This window comes from Dryas octopetala, chromosome 1 (assembly GCF_963921425.1).
Source record: "Dryas octopetala chromosome 1, drDryOcto1.1, whole genome shotgun sequence".
NCBI classification, from domain to species: Eukaryota; Viridiplantae; Streptophyta; class Magnoliopsida; order Rosales; family Rosaceae; genus Dryas; species Dryas octopetala.
This window is the reverse complement of record NC_141366.1, coordinates 15,111,426-15,124,186: the sequence shown is the minus strand read 5'-3', so window position 1 is coordinate 15,124,186 and position 12,761 is coordinate 15,111,426. Positions and strand designations below refer to the sequence as shown.

The following is a 12,761-nucleotide window of genomic DNA, read 5'->3' as shown; positions in this document are numbered from 1 at the left end:
AACAATTGAGTTGTTTGAGAATTTCATTAGGCCTACTCGGATCACATGTTCATGGCACTTATGCATGTGTGTGATTTCATACTTGGAATAGGTTTAGAATGAGAAAAGTTGATCAAAGGAATACCAAAGGACCAACAAGTTTGACTTAGAAACCCTAGCTAGCTTTGATTGGCCAACACAAACTAAGACTAAAACCTAGGTTACTTGATCAATTGGAGAATAGGATAAACCCTAGGTGAGGTGTAATGATGTTCATGGTTTAAGAGAGTACGTTTGTGTGTTTTGCAGCCAAATTAAAAAGAGAAAATATGTTGATGGATTTTATTTAAGTGAATTAAAGCAAGCAATGAATCGACTTAGATTGGTTGAAGGGTTATAAGCCTAGTCCATTAGGCTAATCATTCACTAGGGTAGATGGGATGACAAACCAACTTATTTTACACATACATAAAAACAAGGTTAATTGTTTGGAGATGAAGTTATGTTTAGCCTGCCCTTGGTCCTAATTAAGCCTCCCTAGCAAGAATTGACATCACAAATAAATGACCCTAGTACTTGAGTTAGGTCCTAAGATACTCCGACGTCCAAGTCAGTACGTATTCTTAACAAAGTCAAAGATAGTAGATGAGTAATTAAATTGTCTCTAACCCCTTTGTCATAATGATGGGGTAAAACTAGGAATTCGGGTTCAGACTCAAATAAAATTAATATTAAATAGAAATTAATATATATATTTATACTGATACCTTGGTTGTTGGTGATGGTTGAGCAGGTCTCATTTCCTCCTCATGCCACATCGGTAAGCGGCGTGGTTGAGGACTATGGTTTTCCTGTGCAACTGTTGGTGGGTCCACTACTAGAAAATTAGGCTATAACGGCGCTTAGTTAGGGGCGGAATAAGAGAAACGCCTCTGCTGTTATTGTTGTGAACAACTCGATGTTGGGTGTAATTTGATGAGAATAATGAATGATTTTGTTTCTTTGACACTCTTACTTTATATTCAATCAATTCTTTTTCTACGAGAAGCCTTTTTATCTATGTATATCTAACAAATAAATGTAAATGCATGTATCTTGCCATAACAAATAAATAGTTAAAAATCACATTTGTTTCACCTCCAACAAAAATTATGCATTTTCTAAATGATTTTAAAAATAATATAGGCAGACGCTAATCGCTCATATATAATATTTAAAATTTAATCAGGGACAATTCCTATTTGCCCCTAATTAATTTTTGAATAAAGTAGGGTCAGATATTTGCCCCCGGGTTTTGAAATACATGTTTAAAAAATAATAATAGCGTTAGAAAAATATATACCCCTATTAGTCTTTGGGGCGGATAGATTGTGACATCCACCCCTAACATTTATTAGCAACCCTTGCAATAGGGGCGTTTATCCGCCCCTACAATTAATATTCGGGGAGAATCTTTTTTGCCTCTAATTCATATTATTTTTGTAGTGGTCCCACGTGAATGAAATAGGAGTTGGCGGGTGCACCAAATGTTCTGTGCATTGTTTTAGCTTGGTGGGATTCGTAGTCTGAGGCAGGTCGTTACAGGGAGGTCTGTTCTTGAAGATTGTGGATGGCGCTCTGGAGGTCTGTTAGTTGTACGTCTTTTAATTTTAAAAATCTTTAATTTCTCTTATTTAGTTTATAAATTATTTTTTTGATATAAAATGTTTTTTAAAAGTCTTATGTATAATTTGACGAAATCACCCTTTAATTTAACAGAAAAATAGACGGAATCAACAGTAGGTGTGACATTACTACACGAAACAAAGTTTGTATGACAATTAGTAAAATAATTGTGTTTGGATGATAAATGCACACACTCCCTATAGTCTGGGTAATAAATATGCAAATTTCTCTAAAAAAAAAAATGGGCAAATTACACAAAAGTACCTTAACTAACCACCCTATTTCACTTGAGTACCCCAATAAAAAAAAGTTGCTCGTAGGTACCTCAATTACTGATTTTGCACACCCAGGTACCTACGTCAACTATTCCGTCAGGGAAACCGTTAATTGTCCACGTGGCACACTAAAAAAATGCCACGTGGACAAACAAATAATAAAAAATGAAATAAACTTTAAAAAATGAAATAATTATTTTTAAAAACAAAAAAAAATTAAAACACAATAATTAAATTAATCGGAAACTATTTGACTGTTAATTAAACGATCACCATTTCAAGTGTTTATCGAAAATATTATGTTCGTCTATTTATTTGATTAAATTTTGATAGCGTAATAGTTTTCGATTTGTCTAATTTTTTGCAAAGACGATCTTTGAATATATATACCTAAAAACAGACAGTTCAGATCGTTGAAATACTATATGAAGAGGACCTCATGAAAAATCCCTTAAATAAAATTATTTGAGAGATCCCTCAATGAAATGGATATATATATATGGATAATTCAATTTTCAGGTGGGACGTCAATTGCATGAATGAACTCCCAGATTATATGCAAATTTTTTATCGAACACTTTTGGATGTTATATATAAATGAAGTTGAGGAGGATATGATAAAAGAAGGAAGAACATACAGGGTTCAGTATGCAAAAGAAATTGTATGTAATACATGCACACACACACATATATATAGCTTAATATTACATTTTGTTTTTGGTGTATGGTGTCAAATATTACTAATTACTTTTCACTGGTTCAATATATATATATATGCTATATATATAGATGATAACTCAAGCCCGACTCTACTTTGCTGAGGCCCAATGGTTCCACAAGGGATACACCCCAGGCATGGAGGAGTACATGCGTGTTGCAGCATCTTCTATTGGAAACACTACGCTTTCAGTTACATCTTTAGTTGGCATGGGAGATATTGTAACCAAGGAGACATTTGAGTGGTTGTTAAATGACCCTAAAATCCTTAAAGCTTCCAATATCATTTTTAGGCTCATGAATGACATGGCTGGGGACAAGGTATACGTCTAAGATATTAATCTTACATTCATACAAAATGATATTCTTTTTCAATTTGCATGCATAATCAACTAAATTTTTTTTTTGGCCATTCATAATCAACTACATTTTAAATGTGAGTTAATTTTAAGTACAATATATATAGTACTAACTAAATATTTTGAATTCTATTTATATATGCAGTTTGAGAAAGAGAGAAGGCATGTTGCTTCTAGTATTGATTGCTACATGAAGCAATATGAAGTCTCAGAAGAAGAGGCCATTGATGTTTTTAAAAAACAAATTGTGGATTCGTGGAAGGATATAAATGAGGAGTTCTTTAGACCAACTGTTGTGCCAATGCCTGTCCTTATTCGTGTCCTCAATTTAACAAGAGTAGTTGATCTACTTTACAAAGAGCAAGATGTCTTCACACATGTTGGAAAAGTGATGAAAGATTGTGTTGCTTCACATTTTATTGATCCAGTGCCACTATGAGTCTATGAGCTAGCTATTTGTGTATGTGGGATTGCCTTTTTATTCTCCTGTTGAATAAGAAGACCCCAGTGCAGTTGGGGTTTCTAATGGTTGTTACAAATAATTATTTTGTGTACTATTTCTTAATTTGTAAGATATGCTAGGGCTGGACAAAGCTCAACCTTAAATAAGATGTTAAATTTATATTGTTCACTAGTTTTCTTGGTAATCATCTGCCTTAACAATAAAGATGATCTAAAATATAACTGTAAACAAATAAATAGATAAAGAGAAATATAGTATTTATAGTATATACTGCTTATTTTTAACTGAAAGTGTGACGTAATCTATCTAAGGTCTCACACATGTAAAAGTTTTTAATTCATATAATAAATTGACACAATTTTTTTATTAAGTGGTTATATGAGATCGACCCAAAATTCAAGTTGGTAAAATATTGTTAATAACAAGTTCAAGCAGTTTTGGACAAAGAGATACAATATCTGAATTTTTGGGAAATTTCTTAATTTCCAATTATTGCTTTTCTTATTTTGTGTGTTTACTCTTTCTATGGTTTAGTTGGTATTTGAACAATGTTTGGGAATTGTATTAGGAGATTTTGATGAATAAAAATTGAGAGTTTTCTTAAACCTTTCTATCAACTTGGTATCCTACCAGGTCAACAAGGTTATAGAGCCCCTTTTCTTAGTATCCTTAATTCAGAGAATCAATAGGCCTAGGGTTTGTTTGTGTTTGTGCTCATTGTGATACATCACCTACGCTACGTCAATATTCTAGCAAATGATCGAATCATTAATCCCATGTTCTTTATATAACTATATAGTTATATATATAGATACCTATTTTATCTCATATCTCACTTGATCAATCAATTGGCTTTGCGTCCTCTTGAGTTGTTGCCAGGCTAGCCTCAATCTGTTCTCGGAGAGCCGCCATCGCTAGTCAGACTCGATTCATGATTTCTTGCTTTCTTGCATGGTTTTCTTGTGCTTCTTCTTCCATGGCGAAGCTTTCGCTCCGCCCTATAAGTAGTCCTCAATGCTTGCTTTGCGGCTTTTCTCTTAGCGCGGCTTGCACACTAGCACTTTGGCTCGGCTTGAGAATGAGACTTCGGCCAAAATGAGATATTAGCTTTCTATCTATTACCTCTAAAATTCACGGCAAGCCTAGCCGAAATCCTAGCAAGAACACTACAGTCCTAGTTGATGTTTTGGGCGTGCCACTATTCTCGGCTAGATAGCTGTAATAGAAAAGATGTGAATTCGATTAATTTGAGTCGAAATCCTGTCTTTTAACCAAACAATTGTAAGCGAGAAAGGAACAAGAACTCGCCGAAAGTCCTAATTGCCATGATCCTCAAGGACTTTTAATTATCGTTGGCTTCAATGACTCTTTGCTCAAATTCGTAAGTACGAACGTTCGTAGCTTGTGTGATTCGGTGAATTGCAAAATAACGAATTTTAATGAAGAAAGTATGAATAATTTGATTATCTTTAAATTGAGTAACAATGCGAGTTCTTATGATAAAATTCATAAACGATCAATAACTAAGCAGGGAGAAACAACAATAAAAAAGAAATCAACACTAAGAAAGACAAAGCCTTAGCAGAGCTAAGAATAAGAACTAGGTCTGGAGAAACCAAAAGAAACGTTGAAATCTTTGAGAATTCTGGAACTTGAGTTGTTGAAAAGTTTGTGCTTGATTTTTGTTAGATGTGTTGAGAGAGCTTTTTGAGTATTGTTGCTCCTTTATATAGTGATCAGTCCTCTAGGGTTAGAAATCTTCTTCCTTGTTGAATTTGGATTCTTTCCTTTCTTTGCGCCCAAGCCATCCACATCCTGCTTTATGCAGAACTCCTAGTCTACCTAGAACTCCCGGCAGAACTGGATTTCTCCTAACTTTTCTTTTCGATTTGAGCCTTGACTGGATAGGCTTGCTCGCATAAAAGCTTGGGCTTGACCAACGATTGGGTTTTACCAACAAAACTATGGGCTTGGCCATGATATCGGCCTAGGACCAAATTAGGGTGTAAACACTATCATTTTAGTTTTCACCAATATCTCAAAACGTTCTCCTACTCTCATTAGTATCTAAAAGTTAATTTTGAAAAAAAAAAAAAAAAGAACTATTTTTAATTTTAAGAAAATAGTATGAAATTGCCAAATTGTGTATATTATACATATATTAAATTCTCATTTAATTAGCATGAATGGTATGCCACATTCTTTGAATGAATGAAACCACACCCTCAAAACATATTCATAAGGTTTTGCGTATTCAGAACATATCTGCAATTAGAGTTTATTTATTATGAGTATGTTAAAAATTTATTGTTGGAATATTAGGCTTTACACTTTTGTTGCACTAAACATCATAACCAATTGTCTTTGACTCTGTGTAATAACCCGTTGAATTAATTGTATACTTGATATTTTTTTAATTGATGTTTAATTGTTCATAGGTTGGTTGTACATTAGTATTTAGGTTAAGAGGTCTTTAAACTAGTAACTTGGGGTTTGAGGAGGTCCGGTTCTTACAACAAAAAGAATGTCTGTTATTAAGGCTATTTGATGGAAGTATGTTCCCTATTTGAAATATGATAAGTGTTGTAAAAATGCTCGAAATTTTCTAGTTTACGTAATGAGTAATCTTACTAGTAATTTATTATGATTCAAGGGATGATATGCTCTTGACGCGTTGAGTAATTGGTAAAAGTCTTCAAATTGGTCGTGGTCCCTTAGGGTGTTCAAGTTTACGATTGATTTTTCTTATATATTGAATTTGTGCTTTCAAGTTTTATAATTAGGAAATTTCTGATTTTATTATTGTCTATTTTATGAATTTAATCTGAATTATGGATGTTGAGACAATTAGGTTTAAAATTTGGATTTTTTAGAATGTGTGACATAATTTAGTTGAGTAGATTAGAACAATTTTTCTTTTTCGCATGGTCTAATTTTATGTAATTTAAGTTTGAAACACAATTGAATGTACGCTTTTAGGGTTGTACAATTCACTTACTCGAAGCTTATTTTGGTTGGTAAAACATATTTGAGATTGTGACATTAATTTGAATTCAACACAATAACATAAAAGAAATTGTCTCAACAATCAAGATACAAGTAATTGGGATCAAACATACTCACTCTTATCAATAAACAAAAGTAATCTTAATCAATTAAATACAAACCCATATCAAGTAATCAAATATGTTGTGACATTCAAGTTCGGTGGTATTTGATTTAATTTATGACAAAATGTTTTTACACGTGACGCATATGCTGAACATATTAACATACAATGTGAATTGATTTTTTTTTCTCTCAAAAGTTTGCATGGGTCACCGCACCTCTTAGTCACTTCTATGTTTGACACCCATTAGTCATACGGGTTTCTGAAGTTTTTCAACAGTTGTGGGATATCATATCCCAGCATGTCATCAACAGCTTCTATCATTTTAGGCTTCAACTTCTCGAATTTGTCGATGCTGTAACCCCTCAAGGTTTCCCTGAATTCCTCAACGTTCGGGAAATCTCCAGGTGGTAGATGGAACTCCCTCTGGACCTGTTTAGTAAGTCAAGTGTCAGCATGCATGCAGAGTATCGAGTGCACATAAGCAGGGAAAGGAGTGAATGATACCTTGCTAAATTCATCTGCCAGATTATCAATAAGTCTCTGTTGAGTCTTAGCTTTGCCTATCATAGCAGGCATCTCCTTTTTTAAATGACCAATTATATATGCATGTATCTTGGCAGCTCTTGCGCGCTTAACAAATTCATTGATCTGAAAATAGATGTCATAAAATTCCCTTCAATAGACATCTTCAAGAAATATTCAATTGCTAAAAAGAAATGAAAACAGGCTCAAATTAGTTGACATTTCATTGATCTAAGTTACAGCTATAAATTAGCACCTTTACATAAAGCTTATTTATAGTTTGCAAATAAATTAACCTAAGTGCAGCTTGGCAAAGAAAATGCATGATAAGTAAATATAACAAACTCACTCGGCGATCACAAGACTTCTTTGGAATATCCTTCAAATCAGAAAGAAGATCCTCCTGTTCCTTTTCAAAGAGTTCTTTCCCAACTGGACCAGTAGCAGCCTCATTTACAGGTTTGTCATTGAATGACCTGCAAAAGAGAAATTAGTTTTCATGGAAAAAACAAACTTATTTACTAGGAAACATTGGAATATATACCAAGATAATTTGAAACCATAGAATTCCTTATATTTGTGGCCTATATAATGTTACTTTAGACTTGACCAAACTGAGTTCACCAAAACTCAAATGAACATACAAAGAAGGAGAGGTTACCCAATATAAACTCGCATGACCTCAGGAGTATTAAGAACCTTCCCGAGTGACCACATCAATGCTCCATAAACCCTCATCAACTGCATACCAAGAATAAAGAATTATTTGATCACAAAATCCAATGTCTTCCATACCTAATTAAATGCCTATATAAATATGTGGAGGAAAATATAGTCAAGAGATAACCATGTCTTGCAATCCTTACTTGTTGGGTATCAATTTGATCTGCCTTGTTCAAAACAACCCGAATTTTATCATCATGACCACGCAAAGATGAAATCACACGCTTGAATTCATCACTAACATCCAGTTTGTGAGGATCAAACAAAAGTAGAATGAGGTCGCACTTTGCAGCAAACCAAGAAGTTACCCCAGTAAAATCGTAGGCTCGTTGCGTCCGTTGCTTCTCTCCAGATAAAACGCCAGGAGTATCCACAAACGTGATGTGCTCTAATAACTTTAGATATAAAAAAGAGAGTAAGCTTTGGGTGTTTCAAAGGGCAATTTGGATTCCTAGTAATTATGAAAAGATAACTCACAGGATGTCGCATTTGAGAACACTCAAACTTTGACAAGAATGCTGTTCCAAAAGTTGTGAGACCACTAAATGGCATGTCAGCTTGGACAGCAATAGTATTCCCAGGAACACTTCTTTCATCAGCTCCAGACTGCATGGAAGCAAAATTAGCTAGTATACAATACTACTTTCAGAAAGATAAACAAAAAGAGAAACATATTGCAGCTGGAATTCAGAAACAAATTAATCGCTACAAACGGCAACTGAATATATATATATATACACACATATATTCTAGCACTACAACAAACAACAAATTTCTTAAGAAATAGAAGATATAAAGTGAGGAAACCAAAGTGTATGCTAAAACTGCATTGTAAAGAGCAAACACTGGTTGACAGATAAATATTTCAAATGAAACAGAACCAATAAAAACAGTTAACAAGGATAGTATTGACAAAATAGCTTACAGAATAGCAAACCAGCGCAAAAAAATTCTAATCCTATCTAGAGAGTCCTTCATATAGTGGAAGATGTATTAGAAAATTGTTAAAAATCTGATATTGGAGATAGGAGATATCAATGATATGGTAGATAGAATATACCATGAGTGTGTCAAAATATCTTAAAATTCTAATCAATTAACTACGAACTCAAAGGCAGAGATTTGTTGATAAATGTATCACATATTAATGTACAAGAAATCTGCAATCTCAAACAAGCAATTCCATTAGAAAGCTACACGGTCAGAAGATTTCTCCTAGATATTTTGCTATACAAAAGGTTCCTAGAAAAGAACAATCTGTGTGTGGGCATAAGTTGGTCCAGGGCTTTCTCCTTAGCCGGTTCCAAGTATAATTAATTTATTAATAACAAAAAGAAGAATTAGAGAAGTAATGAAAGTAGAAGTTTAGCTTCTAACAATATCTTAGTCTCTATAAAGCTTATAATTAGATGGCTTTCAACTTGCATGCAACCATATAAAACATTTAGTTTAACTTTTCATTGCTAAGTAATTTTAGACTGTATTAATGATGACATAAAAGGAGATCATATTGTGATTACCATAACAACAACGAATCTATCGGTTGTAGGCTCAGGACCAATGTGAGCTCCTGTCAGAAGTGAGACAAGTGACATGATATAAGAGGTGAAATAGATCAAGAAACTTTCTACGCAAGACACAAGCACAAACAATTACACAAACACACACTTGCACACAGAATAACTTGCCTGGATAACTACTTTTGAGCAAATGTTTAATGAATGTTGTTTTCCCAGTGGAGTATTGACCCAAAAGCATAACCATGGGTTTGGCATCAAAATCACTATTAGTCTGCAAAATACAACAAATTAACTTTAAAACATCAACTGATAGCTACAGTATACCACAATCTATGATATATAGTATGAGATGAATACTACTACTGGATAAAAGTTTGAGTAGAACTGACAAAACATGAAACTAAATTAAGAGTAACTGGGCATCTGATGAGAGAATTAAAAGCAAAGCAAACTGCTGACTCACCAGTAATGGGGATACAAAATCATTAAACCGGTAAGTAACTTCTAATGGCTTCAGCTTCTGAACATAAAGTCTCTTCAACCCATCAACAATTGAAGTTACAGAAGAAAGTGGCACCTAAAAATATGCCAAAGAATTTTGGTAAGGTGTTACAGCACACAACACATGTCTATCAGGCAATGTGATTTATAGTGAGATCACCAAACTGCATTACAACAACATTAAAAATTGCAATCCTATGCACAAGAAAATTTAGCATTAAGTCTGCCACCAGAAGAATACTCTTCAAATATGTTCTGCTTGTTCAAAATGTGATAATATTAGCAGTATTCTTTTCAGGGAAAATTATATTAAGCATAAGTCAAATTAAAAAACACTCCTAAAAATGAACCCTGTAAGCTTCTCCTTTCCTTTTCTTTTTCACTACGTACTATAACCTCTTCTAGTAATTGTTGCGAACATAAAGTGTAATTGACTCAAAGATTTTGCATGTCCATTGAAAAACCTATCATGATCAAAGCATAAGTATTTTTGTAATCAACTTGAAGTATAATAACTCAGAGAGACTAGCATTCCAAGTGAGAATAATGCATGGTAAACAATAGTATCAGGATTTCCCAGGAATTATGAAAAAATAACCTCGTTGGTAAAATTAAGAAAATTCGCATTGGCACATAATAGAAAAAAAGTTTAGGTGCAAAAATGTTCATTTTTTTTATAAGAACGGAAGAGTGATTGCTTCCAAAAATAAGAAACAAAAATAACCTTTTTTGTAGATTTTGAAGAAAACCAAAGCGCTGAAGGTGATTGTTCCACCACAGGATTACCTGCATCACTTCTTATTAGTAAAGGCATGGTCAAAACCAAAAGTAACAGTACACATCTCATAGTTACATTGGGAAACTCCTTACCATTTACTTCATTCTCATTAGTCTTGTGCGAATGCTTTTTCTTCTGAATAAAGTAAGTAAAAGCAATCAATTTAATAAAAATAAATAAACTGAAGATAAGAGTATAAAGAATAAGAAATGTACAAATAGCATACATACCACTAATAACGCATCCAAACCCTCCATAACAGGAGGTTTCAGATTTTCCAAGTCAACTAAAATACAGGAAAACATTTCAAAGTTTAAGTTAATCATACCAAGCAAAAGAGAGACAGTACACACACTTTTGGACAAACAGACACTACAAGTTGTCAACATAAACATGAGGCTCTACCACTCCAAGCAATCAAGCATGCATATCAAAGCAAAGCTATAAAATAAAAAAAGCAACCCACCATTGCTTTTCAATAAATCACTTGTAATCTCATGTCCAGCTTGTGCAAGAGAAACTAGCTACAAATGAAAAGGAGCATGTCAAATTCCTATAAATCAAAATATAGGATATTTAATATCCAGGAAATAAGAATAACAATTGAAGTAAAAAACCTGCATAGCAGCAATGAACTCATTGAAACCAAGATATCCCTGCCTCTTTGAATCGGCAATCGCCCACACCTTAGGAAAAGGAAAGCACTTAATAAGAAAACACTTGTATGAAGAAGAAATGGAAGCCTCTGCAACAGCGAATGAAAATGATCTTTGACACATAAACCCAACATCGAAGTAACAAATTTGAACCCCCAAAAAAAAAAAAAAGAGGGAGGGTTTTGCACTCCTTAACAAATGTAATGTTTGGTAGAGTCTGTAAAGATCATGTCTTTAGCTTGAATCTAGCAAAGGTAATCCAATAAGAAAAACTTGAGGTCAACTTCAATTGCTTTACTTGCGTATTAAAAGTAACAAAAATCCGCATTACTAAAATGAAACAGAAACTCATAATCCTACTAAAAAAAACAACTTAATCCAATGCATTTTAACAAAAGAACAAGATAATGTATTTCTCCAGCTAACATGAATAGTACTGAATGAAGCACCAAAAAAAAAAAACACAGGACTGTAGCAAAAGCAAAGGGTAACGAAAAATAACCTGCTTGAGATGCTGCCGAGACAGATTGGACATGGCAAAGAACTTGGTAGCATCATTCCCCGTAATGCGGCCATCACCATCTGAACAAAACCACAGGAAAGAAAAAAAGAAAAAAACCAAATTCAAAGACTCTCTCACATCTACTTTCCCTCAATTTCTCGGGAAGCAAACAAAGAATAAGAAAACAGTAAGTTGATGGTGAATAATGTGAATAAAATGTAAATGTGTGTGCAACAGTAGAATGTATTCACCTGAATCAGCGACGTGAAACCAGTCCTGGTAGATTTTCTGGTGGTCCTTGGAGCAGGAACTGATTGGAACTGAAGAAATTTCCATAATCGTAGTAGTAGAGATCGGATTTGGAACTGAGTTTTTAAATTTTGGTTTTAATTTTTGAAAAGAGAAACGGTTTGGGAGGGCCTGCGTTGTTTGTTTCTCTTTCAATTTCCAGGGGGTATTTTTGGGGCGAGAGTCCCTTCGTACCGAGGGAAAGTGACGGACACATGGGGGTTAAATCATAATCTTATTAATACGACGTCGGCTTCGTCGAGTTGGCAACTTCGCATGACGGGACGTTTACTTTAATTTGGTCTCTAGGAAGTCAAGCCTCAAGACGACGACGTATTTGTTCTTTTCGTAGCTGTATAAGTTGTAACTATAATTTTACTGGCGCGTGAAATGAATGGAGGGAAATGGCAACTGGTTGGTGTCAATAACGTGTAACATCCAACCTAGCACACGTCTTGTTGATGGTCATTACATCAAAGTCTCGCGCATTTTTTCCCTTTTCTAACTGAAAATACCTACAAATTGATAGGAATACACAGAATTTGACAATTTATTTGGGTTATTAATTAGGTAACATAATCTAAATTATCTAATAGATTAAGGGAGTTGTAATAGTCATGTATTTTTAGGAAAGGATAACTAATTCGTCGATTTCATATTTTATAAAAAGGAAGCGGAAGAGATGATGAGAGGGAGGGGGC

General features: G+C 33.9%; 2 protein-coding genes across 2 annotated transcripts; one reads left to right on the top strand and one right to left on the bottom strand.

Moving 5' to 3' along the window:
- The first annotated feature begins 2,418 nt into the window (after positions 1–2,418).
- On the top strand, positions 2,419–3,434 carry LOC147298362 ((-)-alpha-pinene synthase-like). Its single transcript, XM_086250196.1, is given in 4 exon segments — positions 2,419–2,511; positions 2,513–2,581; positions 2,709–2,957; positions 3,141–3,434. Coding segments are annotated over 4 exon segments (705 nt in total).
- A 3,127-nt stretch (positions 3,435–6,561) lies between these two features.
- EHD1 (EPS15 homology domain 1) lies at positions 6,562–12,275 on the bottom strand. Its single transcript, XM_086240210.1, has 16 exons — positions 12,024–12,275; positions 11,773–11,852; positions 11,232–11,300; positions 11,081–11,138; positions 10,845–10,900; positions 10,707–10,749; positions 10,561–10,622; positions 9,799–9,912; positions 9,504–9,606; positions 9,336–9,385; positions 8,293–8,421; positions 7,959–8,210; positions 7,754–7,833; positions 7,442–7,568; positions 7,075–7,218; positions 6,562–6,999 (listed from the first exon to the last, which is right to left on the bottom strand). Exons 1-16 carry the CDS (start codon positions 12,106–12,108, stop codon positions 6,814–6,816), a joined length of 1,638 nt encoding a protein of 545 aa, XP_086096336.1. The 5' UTR covers positions 12,109–12,275; the 3' UTR covers positions 6,562–6,813.
- Between the last annotated feature and the right edge of the window lie 486 nt (positions 12,276–12,761).